At 41.3% G+C, this 12428-nt stretch overlaps 1 protein-coding gene across 1 annotated transcript in view; it reads right to left on the bottom strand.

Moving 5' to 3' along the window:
- smurf2 (SMAD specific E3 ubiquitin protein ligase 2) overlaps nucleotides 1-12428 on the bottom strand; it is a 59828-nt gene that overhangs the window by 19320 nt on the left and 28080 nt on the right. The window contains exons 4-8 of the mRNA XM_017306382.1: nucleotides 6816-6949; nucleotides 2928-2993; nucleotides 1646-1730; nucleotides 1392-1475; nucleotides 878-1092 (exon numbers count right to left, since the gene is read on the bottom strand). Of these exons, the coding sequence (XP_017161871.1) occupies nucleotides 878-1092; nucleotides 1392-1475; nucleotides 1646-1730; nucleotides 2928-2993; nucleotides 6816-6949 (584 nt within the window). The remainder of the gene's footprint in view (nucleotides 1-877; nucleotides 1093-1391; nucleotides 1476-1645; nucleotides 1731-2927; nucleotides 2994-6815; nucleotides 6950-12428) is intronic.

Raw genomic sequence — 12428 nt, 5'->3', positions numbered from 1 at the left:
TCTTTTTAATGAATACATATTTTACATTGTAAGGTAAAACATGCAATTTTATTTATATAGCACATTTTCAGTAACAAGGCAATTAAAAGGAAATACAAACAAAATAACAGGTTTAATGCAGCAAAAGAAGAAAAGAATCTAATAATATTGATCCAAAGTTTGTGAACTAGATCCTCCTGCTCAGGGTTGCTAGATAAGTATAAATAAGTAAGTAAGTATCGTCTGGTCTAATTCTTTTTCTGGTTTGGAAGAATACGAGTCTAAAAAGTAGCTGCTCTTATAGTTTTTCTGGATTCTAAGTTTGTTCTAATTCTTTTTCTGGTTTGCTAAATAAGTAAATATTCTCTGGACTTTCTAAGTGTGTTTTAAATTTGTAAACATAATGAGTACTCCACAGTTTCCAAGTAATAATAAGAACTAAATGTTCCTGTTCTGGAATAATTTTATTGTACTTTATATAAAACTCACACACCTCAATATTTAGTCATTTTTACGACTATAAACAAAACTCAAGTATTTGAAAGTTATGAAATTATAGTATGTTTCGTTTGGAAACAACATGGAGCCACTGCTCAAAGGATGCATTAAACCTACCGTGCATCAATTCATACTTGCTTATGAATAGGACTACCTATTAATAATGTATTACAACTTGCATCAATAGCAGATTTTTCCCTCAGTGACCAAAACTGGCTCAAGCCCAGGGAACCACATCCTTGTAAATCGGACTCTGGTAGCAGAAGTAGCACCGTTTGAGAACCAGGGATTTAGATCAGAGTTGTTCACGTGTTAAAACAACCTCGTCAAAGACGTTTTGCAAAGTGTTGTAAGTTAAAGCATGTGTGTGTGTTTTATGTGGTGTTGCCGTTCCGCTCACCGTATCCCTCAGGAAGGTCCGGGTGCATGTGCAGGTGGGTTCTGCTCATGTAGTTGCGGTGCCGCTGTGACCGCACCCGCCTCTCCTGGGCCCGCTGGTCGCCGTCGCTCGGAGGCAACGCGGTGGTGGGCGTGGCGCCGTTCGTGCTAACAGGCGTGTTCTCGTCCACGATGCAGCTGAGCGGCCGTCCGGGGCTGGAGTACTCCGACGCGGGCCTGAGAGTCGGCAGGAAGGAGGAGGTTGGAGCGGAGGGGAGGGATGGAAGTGAACGTGACGAATAAAACAAAGAATGCGAGAAGACGTAAAATATGTGCCATGGAAACGCTCTCCCTCAGGTTGCAAAAGGAGATGTTTCAAGTTTTCAAACTACGTTTCCCTGAAACCCACTTCGGTTCTCCCTGAGGATCCCCAATTTTCTATTGGGGATCAACCTAGGTCAGATGGCGAGGTTCTCCATTTGCGGACCTCCTGCCGTTTGACGCTAAAGAAGTCCAGGTTTGGTATTCCAACTCACCTGGTCGGCCTCTCCCACTGCGTGGTGCGTGTGATGTGGTTCAAGTACTGGATCCGTCCAGACGCCGTCCTCCTCTCCTCCCAGCTGGCGGCAAAAACACACACAGACACACACACGGGCGCGGCGGTGAGCCGACACGCCAACCTCGCATTCTTACATCGGTTCTGCATTAATCCACCGTGCGAGCGCACGCGTGGTTGTGTGTGACTCTCAGCGGCCGAGAGAGAAACCGAAGAGGCTTTGCCCTCACTCACCCATCTGGAAGATCGTTGTCGAACAGCCGACTGCAGTCCACCACGGGGCCTCCGGTGCCGATGCGGTCCCTCGACTGCAGGCTCACTGCAGGAACACATGGCAGGCAGATGCAGATGCTAGGGTTACTAGACAGCAGATATCAGATTTGATAAAAATAAAAAACAAAAGGATGGAAAAAAAAAATAATTGTGTAGGTTTATATTTATATTTATATATATATATAAAAAAATAAAAATCGGGAAAATGGCTCAAATCAAAATGCAAAGTTTGGAAAAAAGCAATGGAGGTGGATTTTATGCAGTAGATTTATTTTTTTTATGCAGTAGTGTGGACACTATTCCACACAATCTTACCAAGTATTTTTGATCTAGTTTCTAGGACAACTATATTGATACACTTGGAATAGGACAAAGCTAACATATTTGTAACTTAAGTAAATAATAATTTTTWAAAAAGCACAAGTTCCACTGGTTATTTCACTTGGAAAAATGTCTTGTTATAAGTGAAATAATCTGCCAATGGAGTTAGTACTTATATCAATATTAAGGCTGCAGAATGTAATGTAACTTTAATAAAACAATATATATATATATATTTGCATATTTGTTGAAACTGTCATCATGTTGTGACAGTTTGGTATAAGACATATAATCTGTGAAAAATATTGAGCTCCTCCAAGCTCTCCTGGTGTCATCTAGAAACAACCAGTCAGAGCCAGGAGACGGATCTTAGCACTGTCAATCACAATCTTGTGTGGCGCTGCTCATCCTCTGCTCTCTGCTATGCTGTGGCTAGCCTAGCCTGTTATGAATGTTAAGACTAGTTAGCATAGCCACCCATGACGGGAGATAAACATCTTTCCTGTGATAATGAGTAGCTTTGCTCTAATTAGCACATTTAGCAGCGAATACATGAGGTGGATTAACAGCACCGAGACCCTCCTCCTGGCTCTGATTGGTTGATTTTAGAAGTGGTGCATTTCTTCAAATGGAAAGAGCAGTTCAGATGTATAATGGTTAAAATGGTCTGAAAGCAACAATATTATTGTTTATTGCAATAACTTCTGGGATAATTTATCGTCCGGCAAAGTTTGTTTCCTGGATGCAGGCCTACCACACTTCCCAGCTCTAAGCCTTAAATCCCTCATTTTTTTCCATAGTTCTCAAATTAAAGGCTGGATTTTTCCCACTTTTGTAGCCTGAAATTGTAATCCAATTACCATCAAATCCTGTGATTTGAGAAAACGTGAATTTTTCCTGCCGATTCCTTCGGTGCACTTACCTACAATCTGCCCCCGGACTGTGTCACTGTCGTTGGGGCTCAGCTTGTTCAAGTCTAGTCTCTGGTCTGTTGAAGATCAAAAACAGAAGAAGCGTAATGAGTGAAAAACAGCACAATCAGACAGACAGGAATGAAAACAGAGATAAAAAAAAGAGTGAGAGAGAGAGAGGGGGGAGAACAATCTGGAATGGGACCGGAGGAGAAGAAAGGATTCATGTGAGAGAGAGATACATGTAAACCAGCATGTGTTTGGACGCGTTCCGCGCTGCTTGGACGAGTCCCACGGCGGCGTATCGTTTACATCACTCAATAGTCGGCCTCCCCACCCCCCCTCCCTCCCTCATTATCCATCTCTCATTCCTCCCGTCTGAAAGGCCGCGGCTCGGGCCGTGCCAGAATGCAGATGGAACCGCCACGGGCCGTAAAAGTCTCACTGAGGCTTTCGCTACGGCGCGGGCTTCGGTTCAAACGCGGCGGGCTCAAACGTTTGACGGATTTCAGCACGAGGCGCGCGCCATTCCGCTCGGCGCGCACGTGAACCCCCTGCCAAAGTCTGGAAGCTCTTTTGTTTGAACTTTTGCTTAAAGTCTGTGGAATTTCAGAGCGAGGGAGAAAAAGAGAGAGAGAGAAAAAAAATAATACACACACAGCAAAGAAAAGGAAAAAAAAGTCCAAGTTGCCTCCAGACATGAAAAAATGCCACTATCTGTTCTCTCCTGTCTGGGTGTCATGCAGATCAGCTCAGGATGTCCGTCTAGACTAAACAGGGACCAAAATGGTCAAATCGTTACAAGGCTGGAGGAAGGTCAGCAGCCAGCAGGAGGAAACAGAAAACAGAAAACACACCGGAAAAACAAACGAGAAAAAAAACACACACATACTTTTTTAAAAGAATATTCTCTGGGAAACTATTCATACTCTTTGGACAATCACAAACTTATATTTTACTGGGATTTTTTTTAATGAAAGCTCAACACAAAAGTAGGGCATCATTACTAAGTGGATGGATAAATGGTTTACGACGGGGGTGTCCAACGTGTGTGGCCCTTTGAACCTTCCCCAACCGCGGTTAAATAATAGTACAAATTATTTAACCACCGGTGTAATTTTTAACACTTTATAGTTGGTGTTTAGATATTTTTTAGATATTATTAATAATATCCTCCAATAACACATAGTGATATTTTAAAATTTCCTGTGACCTTTAAACCTCATAAGAAAAACACGTGAGGCTGATCCCCCAAAAATTGGAATTCTATGCATTTTTCCTCATAATGATGTGTTATTAAACTTGTGGATGTAGCTCAGAGTGCACCAATTGACAGGCTCCGATTTCCTTCATTTTGAGTGAACGGCCGATACTTGGATGTGAAACCGATCTGATCAAGTGATCCTGCCAACCTCAGAAAAGGTGTGAAAAATCAGCCGCTGTTACCAACTAACATGCCATGTCACAGCGTAAACTATTAATAAATGTTTTTAAAAAACTGTATAGGCCAATATCGGAATCAGTCAGGCTTTAAAGATCGGTGATCGAACAGAAAACTACAACCGGTGCGCCCCCCAGTGAACAGAATGTGAAAATGTTTTAGGTGTGCGAATAATTTCACAAGAACAATTAAGTTTGTACAGTTATACATAACTGCTCCAGAGAAGCAAAAACACACTGCAATTATACACCAATGTTGCAGTCGATGCCATTTCCAGGGCTTGTGGAGGGGCAAGTGACGGTAAATGCAGGAAAAACAAGAATGACGAAGACCACAACAGAGAGAAAACTACAAATCTGCGCTTAAACATAAATAGCTGTACAATTATGTATGTCTGTGCAAAATGACCGGTTGTCTAGATCGGCAGACGGAGATGGAGGTTAGTCACAATGGCATTTCGTTTGTGTGTGCGTGTGCGCTCACACACATTCTGCCACCTCATGGACGAGACTGGAGGGGAAACCGAGGGGCGAGGGCCAGGCCAGGAGAGGAGGAAAAAAAAGAAGAAAAAAAAAAGTGGGAAATGCAAAAGCAAACCACTCACAGCTGCTGCATAAACTTCAGGTTTCCTGTGTCGCTTCAGGAAAACCGTGTCAGGAGTTTCTAGGAAAAGTTACGGGATTCTTTCCCAGTTCAGCCAACAATAACCGCAGACCCACAGAGCAGGTACCAGCTCAAAACACAACCTCCAGACTGCTGCCGTGTTGTCAGCTAAATCTGTCTGGGCCCGGCCCTTTAGAGGAAGACGATTTGCAGAAGTCTCCAACTCGTTCACCCGGCTAGCTTCTGACATGAGGTTTTTTTTTTTACTGTAATTGCAGGGCGATGCTGAGCGGCTCTTCCTGTTCTGGCCGACCCTTTCCAGAGTCCAGTTTGGCCGCTGTCACACGACTGGGACGCTATCGGCAACTTCTCCTTGACGTTGTATTGATGTTTTGGTTATGGGTGGGCGCCATTTAGCCATATTACTAGTTATCTCTTTGTGTCTCAGCAATTATGGCCCCAAAAGCACAAAAGCTGCTTTTGAAAATCATTCCCATTTGCAACTCGCTTCTTTGGGACACCAGTCACGTAAAGAAGTCTGATTGGCTTCGCTAAACTGCGAAGGGATTTGCAAATTTATTGGTATTAACTGATGTTTTCATTGAACAAGCAGTGAAGTAAACAGTAAAACTATCAGTCGTGACAATACCGACAGTTATTAATTGAAATTTATTGCGATAAAATTATTACAACAAATGCATCACGATAAACGATATGATGCGGGGGTCGACTGTGGCTCAGTGGGTAAAGTACTTGTCTTGGGATCGAAAGGTTGTAGGTTGGATTTCAACTTCCTTCTGTCCGTTTGTGGTCAAAATGATTAGAAAAGCGCTAAATAAGTTCAGTTCATTTACCATAAGCACCCAGCTGACGTTTCAGTGTGTGTGTGTGATTGGCTGTTTACGTCAACTTAGAGACAGAACAGGAAGTGACTACAAATTAAAACAGACGAGTAAACGTGGCTTTGACAAACACCGTTTACCAAGACACAATGTCACTGACTGTGAAAGAAATTGCATAAAAAGTTTAAACCGTTTTTAAGACATGGTTGTGTTTGAACATAGAAAAGGTTTGCTATGGCAGAGAGTACAGAAGAAACAGTTTAAGGGCAAAAAGTGAAACAAATGGAGCTACTCCACATTTTATGTATAATAAGTATCTATATTTGCCAAATACCTGAATAATCTGAGAAATTTTATGAGACATTTTCACTGCTAAGAGTAAAAAGTGGAGATTACAATGATTTTCTATAACATGGGAAGGCTTTGTAAGCTTCTGATTTGACTGAACTGTTACAGATTACAGTTTGCACACAGAGAGAAAGAACTGCRTTTCTGGGATAYATGTTGTGGTYTGAAGAAACTMAAATTAAAGCGTTTGGCCAAAATGGCCATGGAGAAAACCACGGCCATGTTGAAGTGAAGAAAAGGCGTGGCATGTCATGTTTCATTTCATAGCAGCTCATACCTGTTTGGTGTTTGGTAAGCTTTCATAATGGTAACTGGTGCCTCAACATATTGAGTTCAGGTCATCTATGAATCTTAGCAGAGCTAACGTTGGTATTTAGTGCTTTTGTGTTGGCGAAAATAACTTTCTAGCTAGCAGTGCCACCACTGAGACAATAATTATCTTTCAGTTGCATCGTGTTAGATTTTGTTACAAATTCTAAAAGTCAGCATYATTTATTTGGTATTTTTGCACTATATATGTATATATGACACAGGAAACATGTTAAACATATAAAGCTAATTGTTCTACTTGAAACCAAAGAGACCCACTTTGATAAGCAATGAAAAAGGCAAAACTGCAGTTGTCTTGAGGCAAATTGCTACTTTGAAGCGTCACTGATACTTACAGCCTGTGTCTTTAAGGCGGTTGATGGCATTAGACAGAAGGCGGACACAGCCCAGAAACCCAGCCCCTTGCTTCTTATGAATCTTCTTGTGATTCCACACGCTGATGGTGATCGAGTCCGATTTCCCGATGTACCTGAGGTGAAACGGGAGCAGAACGGATGTTTGCTTACAAATCATAAACAACGTTAGGATGAAGGCGCAACAATGYGCTCGCGAGAGCCATCATGAAGTTCACTGAGGATGCCCTGGGCCCCTCCCACCAGACCGGCTCCCAACAATAGGGGCCACAAACAAAGCTCTGCATCAAGGACGACACTCAGGACATGGAGACGGACGAGGAAGAGGAAGGTGTGGCGGCTCAGGGGGATTTTCCAGCGAATGTGTAAATCTGGCCCTGAGCATCTCGGCGTGTGATGGAGCATGACAGGCAAAGTGTGAACCCTTTGAGTCTTTTATAACGTTCCCAGCAGGAAGAGCGGGACGGGACTGTAGGAAGGGAGATAAAGAACAGCAGCAGCGTAACGCTGTACGGTGACACACCAGCTGTACCTCATCAAGGACATGCTAACAGAAGAACCAGTGACTGATCTGTGAACCCGCCTTACRGCACCAGCACTCTGAGGCGAATGGTAAASCAAAGGCTTATTCAGAAAGGTTTTAGGCTAACTAAAGGTTCAAGCTCATGATGRGGCAAGATGAAGTCATTTCCCCTTCAATGRCTGCATTGAAGGGGAAATTATCGTATTTTACYGTATTTTCTAGACTATACGTCRCTCGCATTAGTGAMAAAATGTGGCATGAAGACCAAAAAACATATAAAAGCACTGGAGTATAAGTTGGATTCATTTAGAAATTGTTAAAGGGGCAGTAATGTGTTTTCCAGCCACATCGTATCATTTGTACAGCACAATTAAGTAACTATGTTACCTTCAGTTCCTATAAAATTCTGTAAGTATCAAATAAGTCTTCAAAGACTTTTSACTTTGTAATTTAAAGCATTGAAATTGGGTCTCTGTCTCTTTAAGAAGCCCCTGTTCTTTCTGAAACTCCGCTTTCAGGAAGTCGTCACGACAGTGCTCCTCTATTAACACTTCAACAATGTTTTTACCAACGTTGCATTGAAGGTTAAGGGTCCAACATTAACCTTGGTGGTGTGGACACTACAAGGTGTTTGCTAATTGCTGCAGGCTAGTCTTAAGGAGCTTTGAAACGGCATCACTGAGAAAGAGCTTCGTCATCGAAGGCAGAGCTAGGTTCACCCAGGCGTTTTGCACAGCTGAATGGTAGCCACRAGAAAAATATGATAATTAGCTTTTGAGTCCATTTAATTAAGTCACAACCACAAATGTATACTTTATTGGGATTTTATGTGATGGACCAAATCAAAGTAGTGGATAAACGAAAAGAGTGGCGTGCATTCGTACTCAGACTGCCTTTTACCCAGGAACCCCAACGTCAAAATTCAAACATTTGCCAAATTAATGGAGTATAAAGTAATTCATCATTATTTTCTGACAATACTGTCAGTTTTGTTTGTTTGTTTTTTTAAACATTATTAATTGGAATTTATAAAATTCAAATGAATTCAAATCCAAAAATCCTTTATCGAACCCCAGGAGAAATGAAATGTTCTTCAAAGAGTTAATGTAGATTACAYAATAAATCAGAATCAACTTCAATGAAAGCTTTAGATCAGTGGTCCTCAAAGTCGGTCCTCGAGGGCCGGCATCCTGCATGTTTTAGTTCTCTCCCTGGTGGTAGTAACAACCTTTTCAGCATGTCAATGTTCTTCTTTGGCCTTCAAATGAGCCATCATTTGATCCATGTGGCTAAACCAGGGAGAAAACTAAAACATGCAGGATGCCGGCCCTCGAGGACCGACTTTGAGGACCACTGCATTAGATAAAAGGTCCCAGTCAAAGTCAAAGTAAAGAAATAAATGCAACTTTGAATCAATGTCCAGATTTAAAAATATTCACTAATTCTCTSCATCCAATCCCTTTGAGTCTAACCTTTTTTACAGGGAAGAATTGTCACTCCCTAAATGTGGAAAAAAGGTAGAGCTGCAACTAGAGCAGTAATTTCAAATGGCAAAGAATGAAAAATAAAAAAAAAGTCATATAATTTTCCTGTCACTTTTTAAATCACTTYGCGTTCAAGGGGAATGAATACTTTTTTGAGTAATTCCGAAGAATAAATTTCAAATTGCAAACCAAAAAATGACTTCMATTAATCAAATAGAGCAATAAAAGCTAAAATTATTGTAACACCAAAGAAAAAACAAACAGTTCAACGTGACCRCCATCTTACCCGGGCTACTGCTGTTGGCAGAAACAACAACGAATCAACCGACCTGCCTTCTGGGGTAAGTAAAAACAAATAAACTCCAGCCAGCAGCTCAAACAAGTCACAGCAGCCAAGATACATATTGGAAATGAAAGACACATTTAGCGCAAAAAAAAAAAAAAAAGAAAAAAAAAGTGGATTTATTTATTGTTTATGTCTGTCTGCTGCTGGACTTTTGCTCTAACGAGCTCTAATGAGGTTCTACAACGTGTGTGAGTGTGTGAGGCCGGACTGCGAGAAAAATAAAGAAGTCACCCTCTGAACTTGTCGTGGCACATCTGCTCGGGTGGGCTCCCTCCCTCGGCTTAAAGCGAATCGTCTGAGCGATTTGCAGAGCCGCGTCCCCCGTGTAATTACGCCGCCGCTTTTCACCAAGAGGGATCCGAAACAATGGGGCTGTGAGTAAGACGTCTGGACGTTTTGAGCGCGTGCCAAATGCCTGTCTGGGGTGCGATGGGAAGAGAGCAGCTCCGTCAAGTCAGACACGATGGGAGGRMSKKGRWKKWARSSRRRAAARRAAAAAAAMAAMAAAAAAAACGCAGTCGTTTGGATCACCCTTCGTGTTGTAAAACTCATTAGACTGGCGAAGWATTTTAACGCAGTCGTAGACAATAAAACCAAGCAGAGTCCCGATGATAAAAGTGAGCTTGACCATAAAACAGGCAGCAGATTTTTAGAACTAGATGCAACGTTTCCATTACATTCAAAGTTTTTTTTTTTTTTTTCTGGTCACAGTAAAAGGAAAATCAGGCTATGAATATGATTTAAAAACGCAAGGAGTATAAATCCTATGCAATTAGTATTCAGAAGTTGGCACCACAACCTGACGTTTCTCTCGGAGTGGCACTTTTAGATCCATAATTCTCTACTGTATGGTTAATTATGACAGTCTCTCTGTAGGGCTGCAGCATGAAAACAGGCTGGGAAAAAATAAACAGTACAGTGCATTGCAGAAGTTTTCACACCCCTTCACAGCCACTAACTGCATTTATCAAGACTTTAAAGGGGTAGTATTATGAGCTTTCCAGCAACAAAGTGCCATTTTGTAGCACAATAAAGTAATCACATTACCTGCAGTTATTACAAGATGTTCTATATATGAAATATGCTTTAAAAGAAATTTTACTTCCTGATTTAACACCTTGAAATTGGGCTTCTGTCTCTTTAAGAAGCTCCTGCTCCTTCTGAAACTCYGTCGTCAGTAAGTCAGAACAACATGGCTCCTTTAACAGTTTTCACCAGKGTTTCACCAGTGTAGCTCCTACAATGGGCTCAGCTGATATGCTGTTCCACCAGTTGTTTGCTAATTGCTGCAGGCTAGTCTGAAGGAGCTGTTTTGCGCTCTATGTGGCTGAAAATCAGAAGTTTGGAAACTGCCGATTTTCCGAGGAGGAACTGTGATTTGAAGGCGGCCCCAAGTCCACCCAGGTGTTTCCCACAGCTGAAYGGTTGCCATGGAGATTGAATGATTTCTCAAACATGCTTGGAAAAATTAAAGCAACACTCCAGGTCTGTTTTAGATGAAGGAATAACATTACAACATAGAAAARGTGATTTTTACATGATACTGCCCCTTTAAGAGAGATCAACAAACAGATGGAACATATAGTGGAACATATAGTGAACATAAAGCCTTACATGGCTTTCGGAAAACGGCAAACAAGACTCTGAAAGGTTCTGCTTCAACAGCAGCTTAAGATTTGAAGAAAGACAGAAAGATATAAGCAGAAAGAAGGATAGACAAAGACAGAAAGAAAGTTTCTGCAAGAAAGGATGGGCAGAAATATAGAAAGACAAGGACAGAAAGAAAGAAACAGAAATAAAGTAAAAGTCAAAAAGGAAGAAAAATATGCAGAAAGAGACAGGCAGAAAGACAAGCAGAAAGAAACGGTAAGAAAGAAAAACAGGCAAAAAGAGAGAAGCAGAAAGACAGGCACAGATATAGACGAAAAAAGAAAGAGACAAAGGAAAGTCAGAAAGAAACAGACAGGCAGAAAGACAGAAATACAAAAGAAAAGAAAAGAAGAAAGACAACACTTTTTCAACACTGGAGGAGAAAATGAGAAAAATCCAAACATTTTTTTAAATTATTTTTTAGATTTTTTYTTTTAGATGCATAACTGGTTCCACTGTTTTTTTAGTGGCATCAGAGTAAAAGGGGCTGAATACAAGTTCACAACACAGCTTTTAAACTTTTACTTCTAAAGATGCTGGCCACCATGAAGCAGCATCGATAACTGTGTTGCTCCATCACATAAAACCATAGAATATATTAAAGCTTGTAGTTGTAATGTGGGTAAACATAAGAAGGACATGAAAGCTTCTGCAAGGCACTAAAAATGGATTTTGTTTCGCTTCTGCACAACGACGCAAACAATTCCACATTTAGATTTCTGAATTATGCTCTCACATCATWTTTATGGTTCGCACAACAAATGGAGAATATAAATTAAACTAATTAAACACAGAAATAAATGCTTTAGTTGACAAGACGTATTGATTTGGCTTAAAAATACCACTGCGAATTAACAGCTCGCAGTTTAGSTCTTCAGCAAGCGGCTCAGAGGGTCACAGGAAGCGGGCTGGATGAGTGGGCGTGCATAATTTTCCATTACATCGGGCTCTTAAGTGTTTGTTAACAGTATCTGGAGGACTCTTTATTAACCTAATGTGATAAAAGTGGACACTCCCAGGAGCGTGGCTGAAACGCTTCAAGCTAATGAACGCCGGCCTCCGAAGAAATGATCTGGAGGGGTTAACCGTCACCGGCTGACAAACGGTTGCTATTTTGTTTGAACTTATTTAACGGCTGAGTTTTTCCGTTTAGTTTTTTTGTTTTTTTTGTACAGATCCGTTTTTACACAAATCCAGTGTAGGAAGATTGAGTGTGAGAGAAAAGAAGYCAGACTGTGTCTACTATCTTTGGCACGCCAGCCACATCCTGCAACATTGCTGAAGGGTCAGAGTTCACGGGCCAGTTTGCTGGCTGCGGCTCACCACAGGCCTGGAAACACACAAAAACGCACTCAGAATCTCTGGACCTTCGCATAACACACACACAGGGGGGGAATAAAATAAAATAAACTAGCTTAAATCCGACACGTCACATTCTGATCTTTAAAATCTCAGTGTCAGGAAAACGTATTTTAAATATGTGAGGCTATAGAGATATTGTTGGAGCAGCTGGACAAAAGGCAATTACAAAAAAAATAAATAAAAAGGTGGTGCATTAAAAACAAACCACCAAAGAACGGGTCAGAGAGTGG

Source organism: Poecilia reticulata, linkage group LG8 (assembly GCF_000633615.1).
Source record: "Poecilia reticulata strain Guanapo linkage group LG8, Guppy_female_1.0+MT, whole genome shotgun sequence".
Classification (NCBI taxonomy): domain Eukaryota; kingdom Metazoa; phylum Chordata; class Actinopteri; order Cyprinodontiformes; family Poeciliidae; genus Poecilia; species Poecilia reticulata.
The sequence above is the reverse complement of the archived record's forward strand: the minus strand, read 5'-3'. Positions and strand labels throughout refer to the sequence as shown.